The following is a 24,702-nucleotide window of genomic DNA, read 5'->3' on the forward strand; positions in this document are numbered from 1 at the left end:
CGACGCTTGGAGAATGGTAGTGTTGTTGACCTTGGATACTAAAAATTATAGAGGAAGAAAAACCTGAATAAATAAAGATTTTGACACAATTTAGTATATCAAAAAGGTTAGGAGTATTTAGTATAGTATTGCGTGTTGTTAGGAAGAGTTTGACTTGTGATGTACCCGGTAGTTCTGGAATTGTCTGCATTTTGCAAGTTGGCCCAGGCTAAATCCTGCTCCTGAAATTTTCATAAATTTTTATTCTTCTTCAGGCAATCAGTGGCCCTCTGGCCCTGTCATGTGCGTCCTCATAATACATGTATTAACATTGTGTTTCGTGATATCGACAAATGTAAATAAGAAAAATACATCTTGGTCCCTTAGTGGCCACAGGTACGGCTGCTACTACTACTAGTACTCAGTCCGAGTACTACTAGGCCTACGTCATTTGGACTCTCCGGATGGTCTGGCTTCGTAATGAGGCGATCCAATGACGATATGATGAGGAATTTATGAGAGATGAGAGAACACTTCAACGTTACTCGAGTTCCATATTGTAAATCTTCGAATGTATTCTTTTGACAGATCAAGATGTCACAAGACATAAGTGAGACAACTCTGCCAAGCGATGCCTTTATCCAGCAGGCACATCAACTCGTCGATGATGTCATTGACGGCGCCATGAAACAACTGGAACACGAGGTCCTTCAGAGATCAAAAACATTAGACACTATTGCATTTGAATCGCGTGAATCCACAGCAATAGAGTTTGAGGACTATGATGTTCCTAATATAGACTGGTTGTCGATTGATGAGTTCAGTGTGGAAAAAGCGGAGGAAAAAATAAACGACTTTATTCAGGTGGGTGTAACTGTAATCGCCCTTGCCTCTGTCGGTATGTGGTGTTTCCCCCAGTTTTGTGACTGCATGTTTTTGGGGTTGGAGAGTCACAATCTGGGAGGAGATAAGGTGCAAGTTACACCAAGTGAGATGTGTCACATACATGTATGCCTCCTGGCTATTGATCAGCCGCCTGTCTTCAGCTGATTGGTGTCGCCACAATCTAGTGACCATGTGAGATGTGTCACATACATGTATGCCTCCTGGCTATTGATCAGCCACCTGTCTTCAGCTGATTGGTGTCGCCACAATCTAGTGACCATGTGAGATGTGTCACATACATGTATGCCTCCTGGCTATTGATCAGCCACCTGTCTTCAGCTGATTGGTGTCACCACAATCTAGTGACCATGTGAGATGTGTCACATACATGTATGCCTCCTGGCTATTGATCAGCCACCTGTCTTCAGCTGATTGGTGTCACCACAATCTAGTGACCATGTGAGATGTGTCTCATACATGTATGCCTCCTGGCTATTGATCAGCCACCTGTCTTCAGCTGATTGGTGTCGCCACAATCTAGTGACCATGTGAGATGTGTCACATACATGTATGCCTCCTGGCTATTGATCAGCCGCCTGTCTTCAGCTGATTGGTGTCGCCACAATCTAGTGACCATGTGAGATGTGTCACATACATGTATGCCTCCTGGCTATTGATCAGCCACCTGTCTTCAGCTGATTGGTGTCGCCACAATCTAGTGACCATGTGAGATGTGTCACATACATGTATGCCTCCTGGCTATTGATCAGCCACCTGTCTTCAGCTGATTGGTGTCGCCACAATCTAGTGACCATGTGAGATGTGTCACATACATGTATGCCTCCTGGCTATTGATCAGCCACCTGTCTTCAGCTGATTGGTGTCACCACAATCTAGTGACCATGTGAGATGTGTCTCATACATGTATGCCTCCTGGCTATTGATCAGCCGCCTGTCTTCAGCTGATTGGTGTCACCACAATCTAGTGACCATGTGAGATGCACCGCATAGACAGTCACTGATATTCAATCAACGGACAGGACTAGGAAAGGAGCTCTGGGAGACCATGTAGTATGAGATAAGAAAAATCCTGTAGTTAGAAAACTTCGGACCAGCTTGCTTGGCCAGAAATGATTACATTACATCTCTATGCTGAAAAATGATACTTGTGCATTCTGAATGTTGTAATGTATTTCAGTGTGGTTCATTGATAAGTTTGTATTTTCAGACTTGGGAGTATGAAGGCAGCTGGCTCTACTGTATAGACTACCTGGGTGTGGACGAACATCAGTACGACTACCGACATCGGTACCGTGTCCGATGGAGCATCCCGACACGACGTAAACCAATACCAAAGGCCACAGCTTCTGTCTACTTCACATTCCAAATCTCAAAAATCAAACCAAAGGTATGTTTCATGTAGCTTGTTGCTATTGCTCCAAAGGGAGCTTGGAAGGGCTACTGGACCACTGGTGGTGATGGACTCGCCGGATAGAACTTGGCATGGAGTGCAAATCAGTAAATCTAAACTTTATTGTTTTTTTGTTGGTCTGGCTGTTTCAGAGCCCAGCCCAACCTATGAAACAGAATGTAAGTTCAGGTAGACTGTCTTTGCAAGGAAAGATCGGAATATTATGAGATACTTGCATATTCACTGGAGATGTAAGAAGAAATAAAAGGCCAAGGTACTGCTCTGCATGTTGAAATATATCATTTCATAGTGAAAGCAAAGCTTATTTCATAACTTAAGTAAACGTATCCTTTATCTTTTTCAGCACTATCCCATAGATGTTTATTACGTATTTGAAACAAACCGATTAGTACACCGACCAGGCCAGTCACGATTCAGAGAATTATGGTTAAAGAATATCATTGAGAGTAAAGCTATAATGATGCTCGCTGTGGACTTCTAGGATGGGCCGAGTAGACATGTGATGTGATTGGAATGTTTGGAGGGACAAGAAATGACTAAAATTCTCTGGAAAATTATTCCTGTGAACAAAAAACTGGGATAGTTGTGATCAAATTGAAAAATGCTGTGTATAACCTCATGATGTGTATTTGTGCCACAGAATTTTGTGAAATGAGTGAGGCTTTCCTCATCCCATTGTTATTGATTTAAAATCAGCAACATTGAAAAAGATCTGTCCATTCTGCTTTGGTTCATTCATGGTTGTCAAGTATTTTCTCTATCCTGAATTGTACATTCTGGCAATATGACTTGTAAATAGTATTCTATTGTTCCACTGACTCTGTAAAGTATTCTCACGTGCTGTCACAAAAGATAAACAACTTTATAGGCTGTATGTCCTATAAAATGCGGGTCTTGAAAATCATGGAAAATGGTGTCCATACTGAAATGTAACTGGTGGTACCAGTATATACATGTATGTATCAACAGAGTACAAGATTATAGAAATGAACTTGTATATTTTGAGTTCTGTTAATCTATGTTTGTCTTGGTGGAGACCAGACAGTACTGTCATTGTGTTACGTGTGCCTCGTGAGCTGAAGTCAGAAGGTCAATTACTATCATCACAGAAATTTTATTTCAAAATCATATAAGAACTAAATCTTAACATCAAGCATATCTTGCTTTACATTCACACATTGATTGCTATAAACAAACATATTACCTTAGTTATCGTTCAAAAAGGTTATAACCTTGAAAATAAAAATTGCAGATGGTGTTCACGAATGAGCATTCCATTTAGTAAGCAGTGGCTAAATCCCATCAGCAATAGGCCCTCTAAACAAATGAAATGACTTGTACAATCCTATCTGCATACTTCTTGATAATCTCAACCAACCAAGGCTAAAAAGCTCAAGCACATCGATTATTTACAGCCCTTGCTAAAAGTATTTGTAGATTCAAATGTAACGTCACATGACACATTATCATCATGTTGTTGGAACATGATTGTGGTATCATCGTCACTTTTATTGGAAATGACATCATAACATAAATGGTGATCATTTGCCTGACATGGTGACAGTCTGACATTACTTGGGTAAACACAGAACACTTGTGTGGTGATATAAAGTATATGACATGGAGCAGAGGCTTAGAAGGAAACAAAACCTGGCCAAGAATTAGAATTTCCTGTCCGTCATGATGTCATCAATGTTAATAAAAGTACACTCTCAAACTAGCAATCGATCATGAATTGCTTCTCCTGTTTTACACTTTCTATGAAAATGTTCTGGATTTTGTGCTATTTTTGTTCGGTTATATCTAGGCTAAACAAGCAATAGACTGCTAGGTTACACAGCACCATTTAGTAGCACAACATACTTGGAATTGGTATCCTTCCTAATGTGCAAATGAGACTTATTAGCTGTTTACAATATTTCATTCCTTCAGACAGGGTGACTGTACGAAGATAACCTTTACATGATTCAAGAACAAGCTGATATGACTGGCACATGTGGTCGAGGCCGGGCCATGTACTCAGAGAACTCATTTGCTTCAGTTATAATATCCTCTCAGCATGGACATGTCAGCTGAAAAACATTGGCCTTCGTCGTATTCTCAGCAGTCGGACCCAAAAAATTGTCATTTTTCTTGCGTCTTTATGTGATAATGCCCTCCTTTCCCAAGCTCAGCCTCATAACACAGGTTGAGGCTTTGCACTTAGAACAAACTCAATACCAAGGACACGTCTATGTACAAAGTCTTCTACCACTGTTCTACCACTGTTTTTGATCTTTTCAATGTCAGTCTCAACTCAATTGTACAGTACCGGTGTTGTTTGAATTCTCCTCACAACTTTCAATCTCTGATCCAAATATCCAATATCTGGCCCTCAAATATTCAGGAACATTACCCCACACAAACATTAGTTGAATCACAGATCACTTGAAGAATTTCCTGTAAAGCAGAATGGCTCACGTCGGTACACAATCTATGGCATCTAGTCCGATGTTCTTAGGATCCTTAAGTGCCCAACACAGACAGTAGTGCTGAAACAGCTGAGTCAGCAATTCTTTTTCGTCGAGAAATTCCAGTCGCTCAATTCTGAAAGGTGAATATTATTGTTACTTCTTTGAAATGTATTTTAGGAAGGAATTCTTAATAATGAGCGAGTAATTTGGTTCACTTTCTATGGTTTGTAACGATATGACGTTTCAACCAGTGTTTCCCTGGCCACTGTCAGGACTCTCCAGAGAGTCTTCTTGGATCCAGCATCTGTGCACTATCTCGTCCTAACAACTAACTATCAAGGACAACACATCCTGGTAACCACCCTCTACTCCACAAATTTGACATATCTATCAGCTGCTGTAAGTAGGGTGAGAAGCATTATTGGTGTTTGATGTATGTTACTTTAAGACTTTCCTCAGCTCCAGATGACAAATGAAAGCTTCCTTTAAAACATCTTATTGTGACAAAACATACAAAATCTACACTGTAGCACTGCTTACCTCTTTACTTCAGCGTGGGGTAGATTTTGATAGACAGCTGTCATCTCCAGACACTCACAGTATTCCCAGCCATTGCTCAGGAACCTGGAAACGAATCAACAAGTGAAATGGTCATGGGTTCAACTCTGAGAGGGATCAATGCTGTTTTGCTTTGCATCCTTGGGCAAGACACTTAGCCCTACTTGCACCAGGCTTGCATTGGAAGTTGACCTGAGATGGAACAGCATCCTCTGAAGCAAAAACTGATTACTTCAAAAGTACTGAGTTTTTGTCTGAAGCCAGTTATACTCCTAGCTGCTTAATGCTACACAGGATAAGCTTTAGCTCTGATGAGCCATTTTGCGGCTGGACAATAGCCCAAAGATAGATCCATCACGGTGAAAGGTGAGCGGAGAAAAACCGACCTGAAAAGAGCAGATTCAGTATCGATGCCAACCTATTTTTTTGAGTCTCCAGACTGGAACAGACCTCCACCCCCGGCAGCAAACACTGCCTTGACTTCAGGTTTTGTATCATCACTTGGCCAAAACGATCCGCCATGTTGACCTGTGGCAAGAGGAGAGAATGCAAACAACAGGACTAAGTATCAATTTAATAATAATACATCCATTTAACTTTCCAACAAAGCTTGCCCAAGCTGCAAAAGAAGTATGTGATTTTGAGACTGATAACAGCACAGAATCTGATACTTTTAAGAATTGTCAGAATTTGTGATATTGTCCAACTCTTGAGGAATTGGGAGATGTGCCGATCAAAGTTTCATTTTAATACGGTCTTAGTTGATAAGAAGCCCCAAGCACCTTGAGGGAGAGACTATGTTGATAAGAAGCCCCAAGCACCTTGAGGGAGAGACTATGTTGATAAGAAGCCCCAAGCACCTCGAGGGAGAGACTATGTTGATAAGAAGCCCCAAGCACCTCGAGGGAGAGACTATGTTGATAAGAAGCCCCAAGCACCTCGAGGGAGAGACTATGTTGATAAGAAGCCCCAAGCACCTCGAGGGAGAGACTATGTTGTTGATAAGAAGCCCCAAGCACCTCGAGGGAGAGACTATGTTGATAAGAAGCCCCAAGCACCTCGAGGGAGAGACTATGTTGATAAGAAGCCCCAAGCACCTCGAGGGAGAGACTATGTTGTTGATAAGAAGCCCCAAGCACCTCGAGGGAGAGACTATGTTGATAAGAAGCCCCAAGCACCTCGAGGGAGAGACTATGTTGATAAGAAGCCCCAAGCACCTTGAGGGAGAGACTATGTTGATAAGAAGCCCCAAGCACCTCGAGGGAGAGACTATGTTGATAAGAAGCCCCAAGCACCTCGAGGGAGAGACTATGTTGATAAGAAGCCCCAAGCACCTTGAGGGAGAGACTATGTTGATAAGAAGCCCCAAGCACCTTGAGGGAGAGACTATGTTGATAAGAAGCCCCAAGCACCTCGAGGGAGAGACTATGTTGATAAGAAGCCCCAAGCACCTCGAGGGAGAGACTATGTTGATAAGAAGCCCCAAGCACCTCGAGGGAGAGACTATGTTGATAAGAAGCCCCAAGCACCTTGAGGGAGAGACTATGTGGATAAGAAGCCCCAAGCACCTCGAGGGAGAGACTATGTTGATAAGAAGCCCCAAGCACCTCGAGGGAGAGACTATGTTGATAAGAAGCCCCAAGCACCTTGAGGGAGAGACTATGTTGATAAGAAGCCCCAAGCACCTCGAGGGAGAGACTATGTTGATAAGAAGCCCCAAGCACCTTGAGGGAGAGACTATGTTGGTAAGAAGCCCCAAGCACCTTGAGGGAGAGACTATGTTGATAAGAAGCCCCAAGCACCTTGAGGGAGAGACTATGTTGATAAGAAGCCCCAAGCACCTCGAGGGAGAGACTATGTTGATAAGAAGCCCCAAGCACCTTGAGGGAGAGACTATGTTGATAAGAAGCCCCAAGCACCTCGAGGGAGAGACTATGTTGATAAGAAGCCCCAAGCACCTCGAGGGAGAGACTATGTTGATAAGAAGCCCCAAGCACCTTGAGGGAGAGACTATGTTGGTAAGAAGCCCCAAGCACCTTGAGGGAGAGACTATGTTGATAAGAAGCCCCAAGCACCTTGAGGGAGAGACTATGTTGATAAGAAGCCCCAAGCACCTCGAGGGAGAGACTATGTTGATAAGAAGCCCCAAGCACCTTGAGGGAGAGACTATGTTGATAAGAAGCCCCAAGCACCTTGAGGGAGAGACTATGTTGATAAGAAGCCCCAAGCACCTTGAGGGAGAGACTATGTATCAAGGACAACTCTACAGAAGAGGCGCAAAACAACAACAAAGAAAAATGGTCTCACCTGCTCGTAATTGATGAAGAAGGTTGTCTGAAATGAGTCTGCAATCCACTTCACCAGGTTTGTTGATTTATCAAGCTCCATGTAGACTAAGACACACTCAGCCATGAAGAGGGTGGGAAGTCCAAAATCAATATTGGAATCATGTAATTTTGATTTGAGTTCATCAAGATTTCGCAGATCAGCTGCGACGATGTGGTAGTTGGCAGCGTGAAGGTCGAATTCATTGAAGCGGATCTCTCCATCTGAAGACACAAAGTAAGATAATTAGACAATTCCACCAGGCAAAGTAAGATCTCTCCAATAGCTTCACTTTCAGCTACATGAACTGCCCTGGAAATGGATAATTCTGAAGAGAAAGAGAAACTAAATCAAGCTAGAAACTGATACAAACCTTCTGTGGCAATTTTTTCCAGCAGCTGCTTCTTTGTTTTAATGGCGTGGCACTTCTTTGATGTCACACTGTGGAAGTCCACTTCAACATAACTCTTTGGGACATGACCTTCTTCGGCAAGCCTCCAATACAGGGTATCAAAGCCAGCTCCGAAGTTGACAACCTGACAGTTACACTGGGTCAACTGAAAAGACAAATGAAATACTCCATTGCTATTGGTTTTCCCTGGAATTATAGCATGTGTGATTGTGAGTTCAGTGATGCCAGTGTTATGTAGGCTTTTAATTGCTTATGGCGCACCACACATCACATGATCAGTAGGCCTACAGCCACATCATCACATAATGTCACACGTCCTCACACATCATCATGTTGCCGATATGCGAGTGTAGGCCTATTGGGTCACACCAATGACAAAATATGGTCAGTTGAGCTTAGAAAACGATCTTTTGCAACACTTCTTACCTGCAGAAATTTGTCCAGTAGTAACTTGACCCCCTTGACTCTGGCATAGTACCCTATGCTAATTTCTGGAGCTTTTCTTTCAGTGTTTCTCACAAAATACTGAATGTAAGGGTCAGACCAGTAGCCCTTTTGAACTGCAAAACGTTTACAGCTTGCAGCATCATCATTTGTTGCTCGCACCGCATCATCAGATGACATAATGAGGTGATTTTAGCAGACAATTTTTGTCAAAAAATTAAAAATTGTCTTCTTGTCCACCATGTTGGTTTTCAATCTTCCGGGCGCCGGGCCAAATGTCCAATTTACATGCACCCGCTGAAATTGTCACATAGTCAGTAGGTCGAGTGAGACAGTCTTCGCAACAATGATCACCATTGACGATGCTTGGAGAATGGTTGGTTTTCAAGTAATTCTACAGATATTGTTCTATTGGCTACTTCAAAGTTCTTAATTACTGCAGTTGTAAAAATTTTGATTAATGTATAAAAAGTTTGAAATATCTTTCGAATGAGAAATGTAGAAAATAGTGAAATTAAGAAAAATTTGTCACTAAAATATTCGGAATATTTTATCGATCGTCCGCGGGAAGCCGCAAAAAATGGCGATCGACGAAATGTACCTTGAGAATTTGGAGGAGTTTGTTTTCGATGAGGACAAGATTGTAAGCGGAGAAAAAAGATTTCAATGATGCAGAACTGACAACTGATACATGTAGAATCATTTTGATTACTATTCATTATGTGCCATCGCTCCATTTAGACGTATGCAGTGAAAACCTGGGGACTGTCATTTCCGAAATGCTTTCATTTTCAACAACATGCACATGTATGTGTTCCGCGCATTTTACCGATCTGCGCTATCTTAAGATTGCGCTGCGCATTCTTAGGATCCTATAATTGCGCGGCAATCTCGAGATCGCGCAAGGGAGTTGGGGGGTCGAGCCAATGAACGAATGATGAATGATTGTCCTGCAAATAATATAACTGACTTATTATGTTCTCTCCGAGAATTTGCAACATCAGACTGCATAAATTATGATGAAATATATGAACTATGGGTTGCCATTCCAACAATAATCTTCCGCACGGCTCATGGGCTTGAATTTTGTGAAAAGTCCCATCAACTTCTGCAATGTTACAAGAAAACGAGTCCCACAACAACAGGTAAAACTATAGTAGTAGAATTCGTTCTATTGTTCAATGATTGTTCAGGGATTGTTAGATTTATGGTAAGGGCCGGTGTAACATCTGTGGTTGTTCCCCATGTTTCAGTGTTTCCAAACAATAGGCAGCTAGAGAGACCATGACTTTTCAATAGGAGGGATACACAGAAAAACTCGTCAATCTATTTTTGAGCGTTCCCAAACAATGAGGGGAAACACTCAAAAACATTACACCGGGGTAAGGGGCCGTTCATAATCATCAATGTGAATAAAGGACACTTAGTGCGAAAGAAAATGTTGTCCCCTACGTTATTCATTAGACTATAATCCCACCTTTGGTGACAAAGAAAATGTCGTCCCTTGTGGAGACTAAGTCATATCATATTCGTCAAAAAGTGTCATACTGAGATCTGTTCACATTATCAAAGGCATGGCCGCATTAATTACCACTGCTAATGAGGCTTCTGAGATGATGGTCAGTAAATATTGGTCAAAGTGTCATAGTGAGATCTGTTCACATTATCAAAGGCATGGCTGCATTAATTACCTGCCACTGCTAATTAGGCTTCTGAGATGATGATATGTTCATATTTGACTTGACACAAGCCAATTTTAGCACTTACTAATTATCATGATTAATATTCATTGATAATTTTTGGTGAAATGATCACTATGACAGAACGCTAATTTACATATAATTACCAATTACCAATCATCAATTATCATTAATTGGTGAATAAACTAAGTTCCATGACAATATTGTGCGACTGTAAGTGTAAATATCATAAACATTGTATTGTGTAATCATATATATCAAGGAAATGTAAATACTATTGGGATGTTATTATGAATAAAATAATTATAAACGTATAATAAAATCTTAGTTATTAGATGTATCTCTTTATTCATTAAGTAAATCCGGATGCAAGATTACAACCAAATGTACTTGATCAATCATTAATTTTCAAAAGCATTGCTCTCAGGTTGGATGTCCATCAGCAAGCTGTGTTAGGGGATAACCTGAAATATAAAACAGTATTTATGATGAGAAGATAACATAAAACCTTACATGTAGGCCTAAGTGTCTCCCTTCTCAAACGAATGCCTGAGCATGGAGGTATCTTAATAATACCTCCATGGCCTGCAGTTATCTTAATAATACCTCCATGGCCTGAGGTATGGCCTGAGGTACAAAATATAAATCAACCACTCGACAGTCAACTTTGGCCGGTATTAAATTAATTTACTTTCAGCATCCCATAGACAGTCACATGACAGTAATGTGACTGTTGGTGTAGCAAAAAATTAGGTGAAAAATAAAGCTACCAATGGCAATGCAAAGCTGAACATGTAAAAGTATCATCATCTCTAAAATGCGCAATCGGCAAAAAGCGCACGCTCACCCTTGCGCGATCTCGAGATTGCCGCGCAATTAAACGATCCTAAGAATGCGCAGCGCAATCTTAAGATGGCGCTAATCGGTAATTAGCGCGGAACATATGCATTACACACATTGTATGTGTAACTGTATGTATGTCGAAGTACTAGGTGTTAAAAAAAATATTTGTCACTTTTGATTACTGATAACTTCTAAACTTCTACACCGATAGGGACCAAATTTGAATAGCATGTATAACTGACATCCATCAAATTTCTGGTAAAGCCTTCTGGTTGTGTAAAGATTAGTTCTCTGAATACGACAATCAAGATGTACAGACCGGGGGAGCTGGCTGTACGTACCCATAAGTCTTTGCGGTAGTCTCGCGCGTACCGGATATAACCTATCAAGCTTTTCTCCTTCAGAGAAATACTGCGTTGCGCTCAACTGCCAATTATGCATTAGTCTGGTGGACACGAGGTTGGCCTTAAACTTGCTTGAAATCGAAAATTTGGACAACACACGTGTACTACAGCAAACGGCAGCATTCTGACATATAGAAACATGTGGTCTGATTCTATTTTTACTTGTCATTTAGTGATCACGCGTCCAACCTCGTATGCAGGGTAATGTGGCTTTCTCATTGGTCGAACGTTAATTTTGTTCACAGCCTTATAAGGCACTTGAGCGCAACGCAGTATTTCTCTGAAGGAGAAAAGCTTGATGGGTTATATCCGGTACGCGCGAGACTACCGCAAAGACTTATGGGTACGTACAGCCAGCTCCCCCGGTCTGTACATCTTGATTGTAGTATAGGGCTCTGATTCGTCTTTGTCGTCAAGGCCTGTTGATCATATGTTCAAATTGATTCATGTTGATCATTTCACTTCAGGTGACATATAAATGGTTGAGCAGGTCTCTAGCAGTCCATGTGAATGCAGCAAAACAGTAAGATGATTGTAATACTTCTTTTTCAATGACACGGTCCTGAATTTGTATAGAAACTCAATGCTCTTGATTCCATGACAATATGAAAGTCAGTTGAAGACTCTATTCAGACTGTAAATCTTGCTTCTATTATTTTCAGAATGCTATATTCATTTGTGGATCATCAGAGAAATAAGAAAGATGTTGATTCTCTCAATGTAACCTACTTAGTCTGTGGTGTGAAGGGGGAGGACAAGGGAAATATCGTAAGTGGAGTAAGACCTCTCTATTAAGAACACTCCTAGAACAAATGTTGTCCTTTACTGAGAGGTGTCCTGATTACACTTACAGAGGTCACTTACAGAGACCAATTTCTGACAAAATGCAGTGTTCTTGATAAGGAGTTGTCCAGAGAGAGGTGTGCAGTTAAGGGAAGTTCCACTGTATACAGTTAACAGTGTCAGAGTAGCATGTCAGTCTTATTGTTCATCGAAGTAAATCTTGTTGATTTCAGACTCATCATGTTGAGATTGTTGGAGAGGAGAGACTCAACGCTGTCAAGTCAACCTACAAACAGATTACAAGTTGTCATGTATATAGCGTACAGAAGTCCAAGCTCAAGGATTCTAATGCATTATATATGGTGGACTATGAATTATTGAAGACACAGATATTCAACTCGAACCAGTGGGTATTCCTCAGCCCCAGGGTTGGGCTGCACTTTCCTGTTCAAAATTTCGGGCTTCACCATTTTGAGTCAGTAGAACTGGTGTTCGTTTGAATTTTTATCAGAATGTGATGTGTTCTTTTCAGATATAGCGCTATAACATGTAAGTTAGCAAAGCCGAGGTCGCGAGATGAAATAGCTAAATTACAATCAACATCAGTGGTCGCATCCAGACAGGAAGAACCACCCAACAAGGTAGAAACACATGTTCAAACATCTCACTTTTTATGTTATTTTTTTCATGTCTCGTTTTAATTCAGGACTTTTGTATTCAAAATTTGCTGTGAACAAATGAATAGGCCTTCTTTACTTTAACTTGCACTTGAGTTCCCCTCTAAATTGATACCTTACAACATGAATGCAATATCGATGTCTTCTGTTTCAGTCAACTTCAAAACAGACAAATGGAACTTCTAAAGCCAAACCCAAAGGCTTGGTGGGAATGTTTGGTAAAGCCGCTGAGAAGAAAAAAGATGATTCTGTGGTAGAGACGGAAAAAACAAAAAGCCCAGAGAAAAAGGTATTTTGCCTCTTGCTTCGTCCAACCATCATCAATTTGTAATTTGTATGAGAGATTTAAATTTGAGGTGTGTCGCAGTCAGTGCCCTCATAGAAGTTTCTTTTTCATCTTCAGAAGGAACCAGAAAGTAAAGGCAAAGGCAAAATGGGGGCAACATCCTTTTTTGGTAAATCAAGTACAGCTAAAACGATGAGTAAACCAGCCCAGGAGGCCGCACCTGCTCCACCTGAAGTGAAGAAGGAGACTACTATAACAGCAACAAAGGGGAAGAAAACTGTTAGAGTTGAATCTGGTATAAAGTTTGTTACAGTGTCAGTCTTACAGGGTCAGCCAGACTTCATTCATGAAACAATCTTTACTTCCTACCGCCTATCTGTGCTCTTTATGCCAAGAAAAGGTGGTTTTTACCCACAAGCTGCTTTGGAACCAGCCCCAAAGGGACAACGGTTCAGATTGATGTTACTCTGATGTCCCAGTTATGTGATTGTACTTGCCATAAATGCTAATAAATGAAACCATGTTTTCCAGACGATGACGATGAGGTTCAACAGATAAAGCGTCGTCGCATCAAAGCATGGGAGAGCAGTAGTGAAGAGGAGGACATCGAGAGTCCCGTCCCGTCACCCCCTCCGTCACCGACCCCCATGGAAGAGCAGGACCCCACACCTACAAAAGAACCATCCCCAGTGAAAATAGAAGTGGTCGAGAAGACAGTGCCATCTGGTGGTGGTGATGGTAAACAGAGACGAGTGCGGAAACGGAAACTGGTTCCAAAAACCTATATGGATGATAAAGGCTATATGGGCAAGTTGGGATTATGGTCAAATTATCTCCTGTCTTCCTCTTGGATTGCTGGCCGACCAAGGCTAAAGAGGCCTGCCTCACCAAGTCTTTCTCAGTCTCAATCTTTGTGGCAGAGTCATTAAAACAGCTGTTTCTTTGTTTCAGTTACAGAGAAGGTGTGGGAGAGTGATTCAACAGATGCATCAGAGGTCGAGGAGATTGTACCGCCTCCACAGAGTAAACCAAAACAACAGGTACGTGTAGCAATGACGTCGTCTTGGGCTTTTCCTGTTTCGGCACATGTCCAAGCCAACTCCTTGTCAACCCATAGTACTACTCGTTACAAACTTGACTTGGCTCCACCTATCCTTCTTACAGGAAAGTAAAGCAGGAAAAAAGAAGACGGCATCTCCGCCCAAGAAGACCAAACAAGCATCGTTGATGAGTTTCTTCGGGAAGAAGTGAGCTTGATGGACGTCTTTCTGTTAAAATGTGATGTTTATCCCCCTAATACTCAGGGGTGTCGCTCAAGTGAACCAGGGCAATGTCTGCCAATTACTGGACATTTTTGCTACGAAACATTTGTGAAGAATATGAATTTGGTGCTGCTTCCCTAACCTGTGTTACAAGGGGACATGCCTTGGGAGATTGATCCCGTTTTCTTGTGTCTCATTGTGAAGCCTTGAAGAAGATTTACTTGATAATCTGTGCCACCACTTTATATAGAAAGATGGTCACAACTTTAAAGGAAATAATGTCAGATTGTTTACAAGTGAAAAATTGTGCTCAATCCTTAAGCCATGATCTGATCCTTGAGCCATGATCTGATCCTTGAGCCATGATCTGATCCTGGAGCCACAATGTGTAATGAATGGACATGCAATAAAATATGCTATATTAATATTCGTTATCAATTTGTTTTGATGAAATGCCCCACAAATGAGAGATTTCTGTCAAAGCATCCAGTGATGATATGGCTGCGATGATAGACAAAAAACTCTCCTTGTCTGCAAGTAAAACTGGTAATTGCTGGGTGTGATTCTTACAGGGTCCCGATGCTGTTCGAGTTACCTTACGAGCTAGATCAGTAGGCTCCTTGAGTTGTCCAGCATGATATTTGGGCCTGTCTTCAATGGTTCATTCAAGACAGCAAGAACCGGGTGCATGTGAGGTTGTCTCTTTGGCCAGGGGGTGACTGTCTTCAAGAGTGCCTTGAGACACCATCGCTATACATTGCAGGGACTGGTGTTGTCCCCATGTGAGGTCTCTTCGGCCAGGGGGTGACCGTCTTCAAGAGTGCCTTGAGACACCATCGCTATACATTGCAGGCGCTGGTGTTGTCCCCATGTGAGGTTGTCTCTTTGGCCAGGGGGTGACTGTCTTCAAGAGTGCCTTGAGACACCATCGCTATACATTGCAGGCGCTGGTGTTGTCCCCATGTGATGTTGTCTCTTTGGCCAGGGGGTGACTGTCTTCAAGAGTGCCTTGAGACACCATCGCTATACATTGCAGGCGCTGGTGTTGTCCCCAGTGCATGTGAGGTTGTCTCTTTGGCCAGGGGCTGACTGTCTTCAAGAGTACCTTGAGACACCATCGCTATACATTGCAGGCGCTGGTGTTGTCCCCATGTGAGGTTGTCTCTTTGGCCAGGGGGTGACTGTCTTCATGAGTGCCTTGAGACACCATCGCTATACATTGCAGGCGCTGGTGTTGTCCCCATGTGAGGTTGGCTCTTTGGCCAGGGGGTGACTGTCTTCAAGAGTACCTTGAGACACCATCGCTATACATTGCAGGCGCTGGTGTTGTCCCCATGTGAGGTTGTCTCTTTGGCCAGGGGCTGACTGTCTTCAAGAGTGCCTTGAGACACCATCGCTATACATTGCAGGTGCTGGTGTTGTCCCCATGTGAGGTTGTCTCTTTGGCCAGGGGCTGACTGTCTTCAAGAGTACCTTGAGACACCATCGCTATACATTGCAGGCGCTGGTGTTGTCCCCATGTGAGGTTGTCTCTTTGGCCAGGGGCTGACTGTCTTCAAGAGTGCCTTGAGACACCATCGCTATACATTGCAGGCGCTGGTGTTGTCCCCATGTGAGGTTGTCTCTTTGGCCAGGGGCTGACTGTCTTCAAGAGTACCTTGAGACACCATCGCTATACATTGCAGGGACTGGTGTTGTCCCCATGTGAGGTTGTCTCTTTGGCCAGGGGCTGACTGTCTTCATGAGTGCCTTGAGACACCATCGCTATACATTGCAGGGACTGGTGTTGTCCCCATGTGAGGTTGTCTCTTTGGCCAGGGGCTGACTGTCTTCAAGAGTACCTTGAGACACCATCGCTATACATTGCAGGCGCTGGTGTTGTCCCCATGTGAGGTTGGCTCTTTGGCCAGGGGCTGACTGTCTTCATGAGTGCCTTGAGACACCATCGCTATACATTGCAGGCGCTGGTGTTGTCCCCATGTGAGGTTGGCTCTTTGGCCAGGGGGTGACTGTCTTCAAGAGTACCTTGAGACACCATCGCTATACATTGCAGGCGCTGGTGTTGTCCCCATGTGAGGTTGTCTCTTTGGCCAGGGGCTGACTGTCTTCAAGAGTACCTTGAGACACCATCGCTATACATTGCAGGGACTGGTGTTGTCCCCATGTGAGGTTGGCTCTTTGGCCAGGGGGTGACTGTCTTCAAGAGTGCCTTGAGACACCATCGCTATACATTGCAGGCGCTGGTGTTGTCCCCATGTGATGTTGTCTCTTTGGCCAGGGGGTGACTGTCTTCAAGAGTGCCTTGAGACACCATCGCTATACATTGCAGGGACTGGTGTTGTCCCCATGTGAGGTTGTCTCTTTGGCCAGGGGCTGACTGTCTTCAAGAGTGCCTTGAGACACCATCGCTATACATTGCAGGGACTGGTGTTGTCCCCATGTGAGGTTGTCTCTTTGGCCAGGGGCTGACTGTCTTCAAGAGTGCCTTGAGACACCATCGCTATACATTGCAGGTGCTGGTGTTGTCCCCATGTGATGTTGTCTCTTTGGCCAGGGGCTGACTGTCTTCAAGAGTACCTTGAGACACCATCGCTATACATTGCAGGGACTGGTGTTGTCCCCATGTGAGGTTGGCTCTTTGGCCAGGGGCTGACTGTCTTCAAGAGTACCTTGAGACACCATCGCTATACATTGCAGGGACTGGTGTTGTCCCCATGTGAGGTTGTCTCTTTGGCCAGGGGCTGACTGTCTTCAAGAGTGCCTTGAGACACCATCACTATACATTGCAGGCGCTGGTGTTGTCCCCATGTGAGGTTGGCTCTTTGGCCAGGGGGTGACTGTCTTCAAGAGTGCCTTGAGACACCATCGCTATACATTGCAGGCGCTGGTGTTGTCCCCATGTGAGGTTGGCTCTTTGGCCAGGGGCCGACTGTCTTCAAGAGTGCCTTGAGACACCATCGCTATACATTGCAGGCGCTGGTGTTGTCCCCATGTGAGGTTGGTTTGGCCAGGGGCCGACTGTCTTCAAGAGTGCCTTGAGACACCATCGCTATACATTGCAGGCGCTGGTGTTGTCCCCATGTTAGGTTGGCTCTTTGGCCAGGGGCTGACTGTCTTCAAGAGTACCTTGAGACACCATCGCTATACATTGCAGGTGCTGGTGTTGTCCCCATGTGAGGTTGGCTCTTTGGCCAGGGGGTGACTGTCTTCAAGAGTACCTTGAGACACCATCGCTATACATTGCAGGCGCTGGTGTTGTCCCCATGTGAGGTTGGCTCTTTGGCCAGGGGGTGACTGTCTTCAAGAGTACCTTGAGACACCATCGCTATACATTGCAGGCGCTGGTGTTGTCCCCAGTGCATGTGAGGTTGTCTCTTTGGCCAGGGGCTGACTGTCTGCAAGAGTACCTTGAGACACCATCGCTATACATTGCAGGTGCTGGTGTTGTCCCCATGTGAGGTTGTCTCTTTGGCCAGGGGCTGACTGTCTTCAAGAGTGCCTTGAGACACCATCGCTATACATTGCAGGCGCTGGTGTTGTCCCCATGTGAGGTTGTCTCTATTGCAAGGTGGACAGCATCGGCATCACCGGCATCGACGCCAAAACTATTTCATTCGGCGTTTAACGGAAACGTTCGGGAAATCTCCGATTCCCTTTTGGGATGACGGCACGAAACAGCGTCGACATCACCGGCATTTAATAGTGATCTCAGCCCTGCTGGAGGGGTGGAAATGAAAAGCTTGCCAGCAAAAGGGTATGGGGATTTCATATGGTTGGGGTCTACTGAAAAGTCAGAGTACAAGGATGCTCTACAGATGTGATGGAGAGTGACCCCCTGGGTCTCCATGGGGGGTGTTTGACGATGTTGATAAAGATTAAAGAAGCCGAAGTATATAAAACTTTTACCAATCAAAGTTTATCTTTTAGAGGAAATAGAATAATTATGCAAAAATATGACTTCTTTTCTGTACAAAAGATACCATTTGGGCAAGAATTTGAAAAAAATGTATAACTCTCTGTTCTTCTCAATTTTCAAGCTTGGTGGCAATGGAAGGACGTCTGCTTTGTGATTGGAAGGTCGTTGATTTGAGGATCGGCCAATCAAATGCCACTTGATACTTTCAACTTGCCTGATTTGGCCAAGTGTTGCATAGAATTATGCCCTCCCTGTCTTCCTGAAGGGTTTCAGGATTTGGATGGGGAATGAATTGAAAGCACATTGAAACAGACAGCAACTGTACTATAGTCAACATTTCACTGTTTTAGCCTCAGAGTCCAGTTTTACAAAACATTGGTGCAGTTTTTGAACATACTGCTTGATGCATACTATTTTAACAACCAAAGTCAAAAACCACCATTTCATCATTCAAACTTTAGTATACTGTTGGTGGTTGTTGCCGTCAGTGCCGTGTTTTGGCGCGTGTTTATTGTCTGGGTGTTGGAATGATGGTTTACGAATGAATTCATTCAGCGGCTTTCCCTTCGTCTCTGGCAGGAATATCAACACGATGACCTGTAGCAATGTGAAGCTTGAACAGACTATGAACGGCGCCACCTTGAAATACTTGCTCTGGAAAATAAAAGGAACCGGATAAGATGAGGATTGTATGCAAAACATTGTAAACTTGCCTAGCATTCATCATAACCCCCCCTGTTGTTGTTATCTAACAAGTGATCAGGTCGCAATGGTAGTTGTAATATAATAAGAATTGGTTCACAGATGCCCATAGGTCGGCACAACATGACCAGGATCTAATTGACTGTCCTAAGAATAAGTCACATGACGGACAATCTATTGCGGTGGGCCACAATGATGTTTTGGTGTGGACACTTACAATATAGACCACCTGTGGTCCTGCAATGCTTGATAAACGCGCCAGGGTTGAACAGAAACCATAACCGATATTACTGAAAAAAGAAAAATGAGGAAAATGGCTTCAAGGTTGGAAGAAAATTGAAAATGTATTTGAAAATGTGGAAAAATTTTCACCATAGAAGTTTTACTGTTGGGCCCAAATGCTCTGAAATTCGATCAGTGTTTATTGGCAATGTCCCGAGCTTAACTCGAAAATGTTGGATGGCACATGTGACGGTTTGCGATGAAACTGTTAACTTCTTCGGAGAACAGAATCAAATAACAAGATTAAACAGCCAGTAAACTATATAATGAGTTCTTTTCAATTCCTTTGCTCACCGTACAACTGTAGGGAAGAGCTCACAAGTCATCGTCTGGACGGCTGTCCATCCGCCCGATATGCCGAGCCAGGCACACATGGCGAAGACGGTGATGACGATGCCTTGATCTGGGGCAGCTAGGGTGAGGATGAGGACAATCAGGCTCCCAGTGCTCGCCAACGTGTAGAAGCCCATGCTGGATTTGCGACGGCCAATTCTGAAATAAAGCACAGATCAGTTCAACTGCTGTCAAAATTTGTGTTGCTTTAGCTTACTTCTTTTTAATTGTTTGACCTATTTGTGTGAACAAGGGTCATTTTCTTCATTTATTGTTCTATCATGTTTTATGATTTTTCTGCCTGGTTTTGGCAGTTCCACTCGCATACTAATGGTTCTTGCGGACATACCTGGACACCAGGTTAGTGAGTGACCGGAACATTGGAACCTCCCTTAGCGGAGACCTCTCTAATAAGGACACCCTCTCCAGTAAAGACAGTTTTGGTCCATACTTGGTTCTTGTCATTCATTTCGACCTCTCTATTCAGGACAGTACTTCTCAGTCCTGTAGAGATATAAAAGTCAGATAGGCCGCGTTCTCTAGAAGTGATTTATGTGAGAACACGGCTATAATGTCCCATTCAGAAATATCGGGGTCACCTGCCAAAAAAAGCATTTTGGGAATGCGCCAACCAGCCCCAACAACCCTAGATTCAGTCGCTTACCTTTCATTAAGGAATCCAGCTGTAGGTTGCGCCACACACTCGATCATCCCAATCAGGAACAGATTCAGGTACCTATCTCCGGCCAGATTTTTTACACCAAATGCCAGGCCGTAGTAAACCAGGCCATTGGCAATCCTATAATGAACATATAAAGGGTTGATCATAGGCACAACCATTTTGCCAAAGGTGGAGATCCTTAAGTCATTAAAACTCTTTCAAGACAAAGTGAATGCCTAAGTCAAGGGCGGGAGTCTGTTCAAATGGTGAGGCCTGTGGTCAACCCTTAACTGCTGCCACCCTTTGGTAATAAAGTTCCTCATTACCAGATATATCCCATCATAAGAGTGTGTTTCCTGATCTCCTGAGTTGTGAAGAGGTGTCTGTAGCTGTACCTCTTCTTCTTCTTCAGCAGCTTCTCCTCCTCGGCGTCTTTCATATCCTAAAGAAGAAGATGAGAGGTTCTACTCAACTTCACCAACAATTACACTCAGACTTTTTGAGATTTCTCCCACTTGCTGCAGTATGCTGCAGTGAAGAAAATGATTTACTTCTGATAACATTTGAAGTCCTAAGTATCTAAAAACACGTAGTTTGCCAGACTCGGACAAAGCGTGACCAAGAAAGAGCCATGTGATTTAAAGTGAAATACTGACACCTTTCCCCGGCCAGGCTTGTTTGCTTGTTGCAGGTCCAGCGACTAAAACCGCTCGTTTGCAGGGCGCATCAGGCTACCCCTTGGTGTATAGCTGGTTTTCATTCCGCCCCCACGAACTCCCTTACCTGAAGAAGGCAGGTGATGTTGGGCTTTTCCCGCTTGTTGAATTTGGCGATTCTCTCAATGATTTTCTCGGCCTCTTCGATTCTTCCGTGCGCTATGAGCCACCGAATGCTCTCGGGGCAAAACCTGTAGCATGATGGAAAAGTAACATTGCACTATCTTCTTGTGTTTTCTTTAAAGGGACAACTCAGGGCGTGAGATTTACCTCGCCAGGGGGACAATACCCCTGCTCGACACCAAGCGCTGATCTCTGATAATGATGTTCGCCAGTGTTGCGAGGCAGTTTTGGACATGGCTTGTGAATTTCAGGCGGGCCTCACGACGGTCACATCCTGTTGCAGTTCAATGATTTTTCAATGATTCTGTTTCGAGAAGTTGTGGTCCTGTTGGAAGCCATTTTCGTATGGAAAACCAACATGTTTAATGCCCAAGTTGGCCCTTTGAGACGGCCGAGGCCCAAAAGCACTCTCATTCTTAATCATGAAGATGGCGCTGGTCAATTTTATGGTATTTGTGTGGATAATGGTAACTGACAGTATTCAAACTGGTTACTATAGTTGGGCATTTAATATCTAACTTGTTGATCTACCGATTTCATAAGACAATACCAATTTGATTGTTCATTCAACGCAAGGCATGCTAAAAACATAAAGGGAATAACTAGCTGACCTCCTCACAGTATTCACTTACCAATATGTAAAGAGAATTGGGAAGCCAAGCACTGCGGTTGCTATGGAAAGATGTCTCCAATCCTTCAGTTGCCATGCCAGCAGCGCCATGATCACGCTGCCAACCGACCAGGTCGGGATTCCCGAGCACAACACGCGATATTTCTTTCCGAGATACTCCATTGGGAGGCTGATGTTGACGATCATGATGCCCCCTAGTGACAAGCCCACAACAAATCGTAAAGCAGCGAACATGTGCCAAGTGACGCTGAAGGCGCTGGTTAGGGTCCCGGATAAAATGCCGAAGTAGACGATGTAAAGGACGCGTTTTCTGCCAAACAGATCTGAGAGCTGCCCGACACTGAATGCCCCCACCACAACGCCGGCCATCTGGATGCTGGAGATGGCATCTGGAATCCAGTCTTGGTCGCATACTAGGTCCCACTGGAATGGAGGATTAATACAACAGCGTTTACGGTGACGTTTGTTACTGGGAACATGCATTACTATAGAATAGACAGTTCAGCTTTAAGGGAAAATGCTTCATGATCCTCTCGATGGGAAATCTTTAAGGGGACTCAGGAGCAGGGGGGTTAAGTTGGTTATTTTCAGGCGACTGACAATCGCAGTAAGTGCACTGGGAAATGTTTGATTCAACACTAAATACATTCCTCTTGACGAAGGCCTACTGAGAGATAAGAGAGGCCCCAATTGGCGACGTCCATAGAGTCCCTTAAATTTCCCCATCAGGAATTTGATGAGACACTTCAACTTCAGTGTTGCATAGATTTACCAAGGAAGTTTTGTTTAATAAACCTCCATGGATTTACCAAGCTGCTTAGGGTGTGCAGCACTCTGCCACACGTTTGATAATGATCGTGAGTTTTTGCAAATCCCACAAAACGCCAGCGCGAACGTCTGTCCCATTGTTCGACATCGTGTTCGTGGTGTACAACAATGGCAAAGGCGTTCGCGTTGTCGTTTTGTGGGCTTTGCGAAAACTCTCTATTATAGTCTACGTTGTACGTAATAAAAAGTTCTGTGCTGAACTATATTCATCTAAACCATTCCACGTTTAATGTATTGTCCTGATTCAGTAACTTAATCAATGTTCGCATTTCAGGTCAATGGCGCATACACTATAACAATTATAGACATGCCCAAAGAAAACTTGCCTATGTTTGTTAGAAGAGATAGTGGGCTGAGCCGGGGACAGGAATGTCGCGTCTAGCTAGCTATTCATTCTGTTGGCCGTCTGTATGCTACAGGCCTTTACTGTAAAATCGGTCAGGAGCTATTGCAATATTCTCGTCCGCACTACTTCTGTAGCCCGGAGAAGTAGCCTATTCTAAGGCAATGGGAACTATCCCCTTTCCAAGGCCTCGGCCTTGATTTATAGAGACATCTCATACTGTTATGTTGACCTGAATGCTGTAACCCAAATCCCTTCGAGACACTTAACAATTTGCCCAAATGGAGTTCTGCAGTTAGGCCCATTGAACTACTCCGAACTTGGGACAGGGAAAGGGTAAAATATACAATCTACTCACCTCGGTCACGACGGAAGAAAGGTCCAGGGTATACTCTCGTCCCGGGCAGACAATCCCCTCGGGCGTACACTGGTTCATGGTGTTGTTAGTCACATTTTCCACATTGGCTGGGCTAACCGTCGTAGTGATCATACCAGTATCATTACCAATCATCCCGGTGGCATTACCGCCGTAGCACCTCCATGGACTCTTGGCCCCCGCGAAAGCCATGAGCATCATGGCCCCAGCAGCGGGGAGCTCCGTCAGCAGACATGCCGCAAGCAGGAGCCTCTGGAAGAGACCGAACTCGCCAAGGCTTTCGATGACTTTTTCAGCAGTGTCAGCCCCCCTGTCTACCTCCACCTCTTCTCCGAGCTCCTCATCATTTTCCAAGTCCTTTTCTACCGCATTGTCAGGTTGATCCTTGTTTGCGACACGGTTCACCGTCATGGTTGTGCTGCTGCCCAATGAATTCCACCACTTGGTTAGACCAGATGGGGTCCGATACTACGAGATGAGCGCAACTCCTGCTCTCTAATCAACCTGTCCCAATTCTTCAATAGAACGTAATGGCACTTTCTCCCATATATCTCACCTAACTATCTGTTCGTTGGCGGAATCCAGCCACGTACAGGTTATTCACCAGCCAATGGATACACCATCACGGACCAGTACAGTGAATAGAGACAAGTAAATGCTGTAACTACAATTTTGGACATAAAGGCCTTGTGTAAATTGTGCATGGAATTTTAGATAAAACGTTTGCTGGTCTCTATTCATATCACCCATTGAATCGTTTGTAAAACCTGTTGGCGCGATGGGTGTAGTGTATGCTGGTTGGGGCTGCACGACGCCGAGTAGCCATTATTGAGCGCTCCAAATCTGACCCATATGTGTATTAAACTGATGTCACTCCATGCTTAGTTTCCACTCATGCATTGAACAACAAAAAAATCTCCAATGACAATCGATTGACGACAGTAACAGTTGTTTGCCAGTTGTATACCAGTGTACGGGCAAAAAATGGCTGATATGAATAAAGTCTAGCAAATGCTTTTACTTCAATTTTGTACAGAAAGGCTTAGTGTAAATGTACATGTAGTTTTAGATAAAAGCATTTGCTCGTCTTTATTCATATCACCCAATGACACACGGCCGCGATTGTGCCCTGATTTATTAGACGCGGGTGGGGGTGGGGGTGGGGGGGGGGGGGGGGATGGGGATGCACCAGACGCATCCCGCCTCAATCTGACAGGAATGTTACAAGAAATGCAGTGCATGGCCTCCGGGATCCGCCCCTTATTTTTACCATTCGCCCTAAACTTAAAGCTGACGGGTCAAATATACGTTCCCGAGTAAGGCCGAAGCCAAGCACTCGGGAATCTTG

The 24,702-nt window shown here is 43.9% G+C and overlaps 4 protein-coding genes across 7 annotated transcripts; 2 read left to right on the forward strand and 2 right to left on the reverse strand.

Moving 5' to 3' along the window:
- Nucleotides 1–8: 8 nt before the first annotated feature.
- Nucleotides 9–3,275, forward strand: LOC135494870 (A-kinase anchor protein 14-like). Its single transcript, XM_064783177.1, has 4 exons — nt 9–106; nt 568–843; nt 2,093–2,272; nt 2,640–3,275. Exons 2-4 carry the CDS (start codon nt 574–576, stop codon nt 2,775–2,777), a joined length of 588 nt encoding a protein of 195 aa, XP_064639247.1. The 5' UTR covers nt 9–106; nt 568–573; the 3' UTR covers nt 2,778–3,275.
- Nucleotides 3,276–3,390: 115 nt separating this feature from the next.
- Nucleotides 3,391–8,770, reverse strand: LOC135494869 (leucine carboxyl methyltransferase 1-like). The gene is made up of 6 exons (XM_064783176.1): nt 8,471–8,770; nt 8,006–8,189; nt 7,615–7,856; nt 5,726–5,835; nt 5,290–5,373; nt 3,391–4,882 (listed from the first exon to the last, which is right to left on the reverse strand). Exons 1-6 carry the CDS (start codon nt 8,666–8,668, stop codon nt 4,753–4,755), a joined length of 948 nt encoding a protein of 315 aa, XP_064639246.1. The 5' UTR covers nt 8,669–8,770; the 3' UTR covers nt 3,391–4,752.
- A 286-nt stretch (nt 8,771–9,056) lies between these two features.
- LOC135494593 (DNA polymerase delta subunit 3-like) lies at nt 9,057–14,868 on the forward strand. Of its 4 annotated transcripts, none has more exons than XM_064782706.1 (10): nt 9,057–9,131; nt 11,903–11,958; nt 12,098–12,203; nt 12,452–12,624; nt 12,751–12,859; nt 13,050–13,184; nt 13,299–13,476; nt 13,713–13,988; nt 14,133–14,221; nt 14,346–14,868. In XM_064782706.1, the coding sequence occupies exons 1-10, from the start codon at nt 9,069–9,071 to the stop codon at nt 14,430–14,432; spliced, it is 1,272 nt and encodes a 423-aa protein (XP_064638776.1). In that variant the 5' UTR covers nt 9,057–9,068; the 3' UTR covers nt 14,433–14,868. The 4 variants fall into 4 exon arrangements, with proteins under 4 accessions (XP_064638776.1, XP_064638777.1, XP_064638778.1 ...); XM_064782707.1 differs by having other exon boundaries at nt 13,302–13,476; XM_064782708.1 differs by lacking the exon at nt 9,057–9,131 and adding an exon at nt 9,215–9,248 and having other exon boundaries at nt 11,902–11,958.
- Nucleotides 14,869–18,335: 3,467 nt separating this feature from the next.
- On the reverse strand, nt 18,336–24,128 carry LOC135495050 (organic cation/carnitine transporter 2-like). Its single transcript, XM_064783451.1, has 8 exons — nt 23,337–24,128; nt 21,809–22,230; nt 21,121–21,244; nt 20,664–20,779; nt 20,341–20,475; nt 19,638–19,835; nt 19,279–19,351; nt 18,336–19,013 (listed from the first exon to the last, which is right to left on the reverse strand). The coding sequence occupies exons 1-8, from the start codon at nt 23,763–23,765 to the stop codon at nt 18,810–18,812; spliced, it is 1,701 nt and encodes a 566-aa protein (XP_064639521.1). The 5' UTR covers nt 23,766–24,128; the 3' UTR covers nt 18,336–18,809.
- Nucleotides 24,129–24,702: the final 574 nt, after the last annotated feature.

The sequence above is a fragment of the Lineus longissimus genome, chromosome 10, assembly GCF_910592395.1.
Source record: "Lineus longissimus chromosome 10, tnLinLong1.2, whole genome shotgun sequence".
NCBI classification, from domain to species: Eukaryota; Metazoa; Nemertea; class Pilidiophora; order Heteronemertea; family Lineidae; genus Lineus; species Lineus longissimus.

Coding starts and splice junctions, on each gene's coding strand:
- LOC135494870 (XM_064783177.1), top strand. CDS start 574: ATGTCACAAGACATAAGTGAGACAACTCTGCCAAGCGATGCCTTTATC. Junction 844..2,092: donor AAATAAACGACTTTATTCAG/GTGGGTGTAACT, acceptor TTGTATTTTCAG/ACTTGGGAGTATGAAGGCAG. Junction 2,273..2,639: donor TCTCAAAAATCAAACCAAAG/GTATGTTTCATG, acceptor TATCTTTTTCAG/CACTATCCCATAGATGTTTA.
- LOC135494869 (XM_064783176.1), bottom strand. CDS start 8,668: ATGTCATCTGATGATGCGGTGCGAGCAACAAATGATGATGCTGCAAGC. Junction 5,836..7,614: donor TCTTCATCAATTACGAGCAG/GTGAGACCATTT, acceptor CTCTTGCCACAG/GTCAACATGGCGGATCGTTT. Junction 4,883..5,289: donor CCCCACGCTGAAGTAAAGAG/GTAAGCAGTGCT, acceptor TTCACCTTTCAG/AATTGAGCGACTGGAATTTC.
- LOC135494593 (XM_064782706.1), top strand. CDS start 9,069: ATGGCGATCGACGAAATGTACCTTGAGAATTTGGAGGAGTTTGTTTTC. Junction 13,989..14,132: donor GGATGATAAAGGCTATATGG/GCAAGTTGGGAT, acceptor TCTTTGTTTCAG/TTACAGAGAAGGTGTGGGAG. Junction 14,222..14,345: donor AGAGTAAACCAAAACAACAG/GTACGTGTAGCA, acceptor TCCTTCTTACAG/GAAAGTAAAGCAGGAAAAAA.
- LOC135495050 (XM_064783451.1), bottom strand. CDS start 23,765: ATGACGGTGAACCGTGTCGCAAACAAGGATCAACCTGACAATGCGGTA. Junction 20,780..21,120: donor ACATCACCTGCCTTCTTCAG/GTAAGGGAGTTC, acceptor CTTCTTCTTTAG/GATATGAAAGACGCCGAGGA. Junction 19,352..19,637: donor CTCTTCCCTACAGTTGTACG/GTGAGCAAAGGA, acceptor TTCTTTTTTCAG/TAATATCGGTTATGGTTTCT.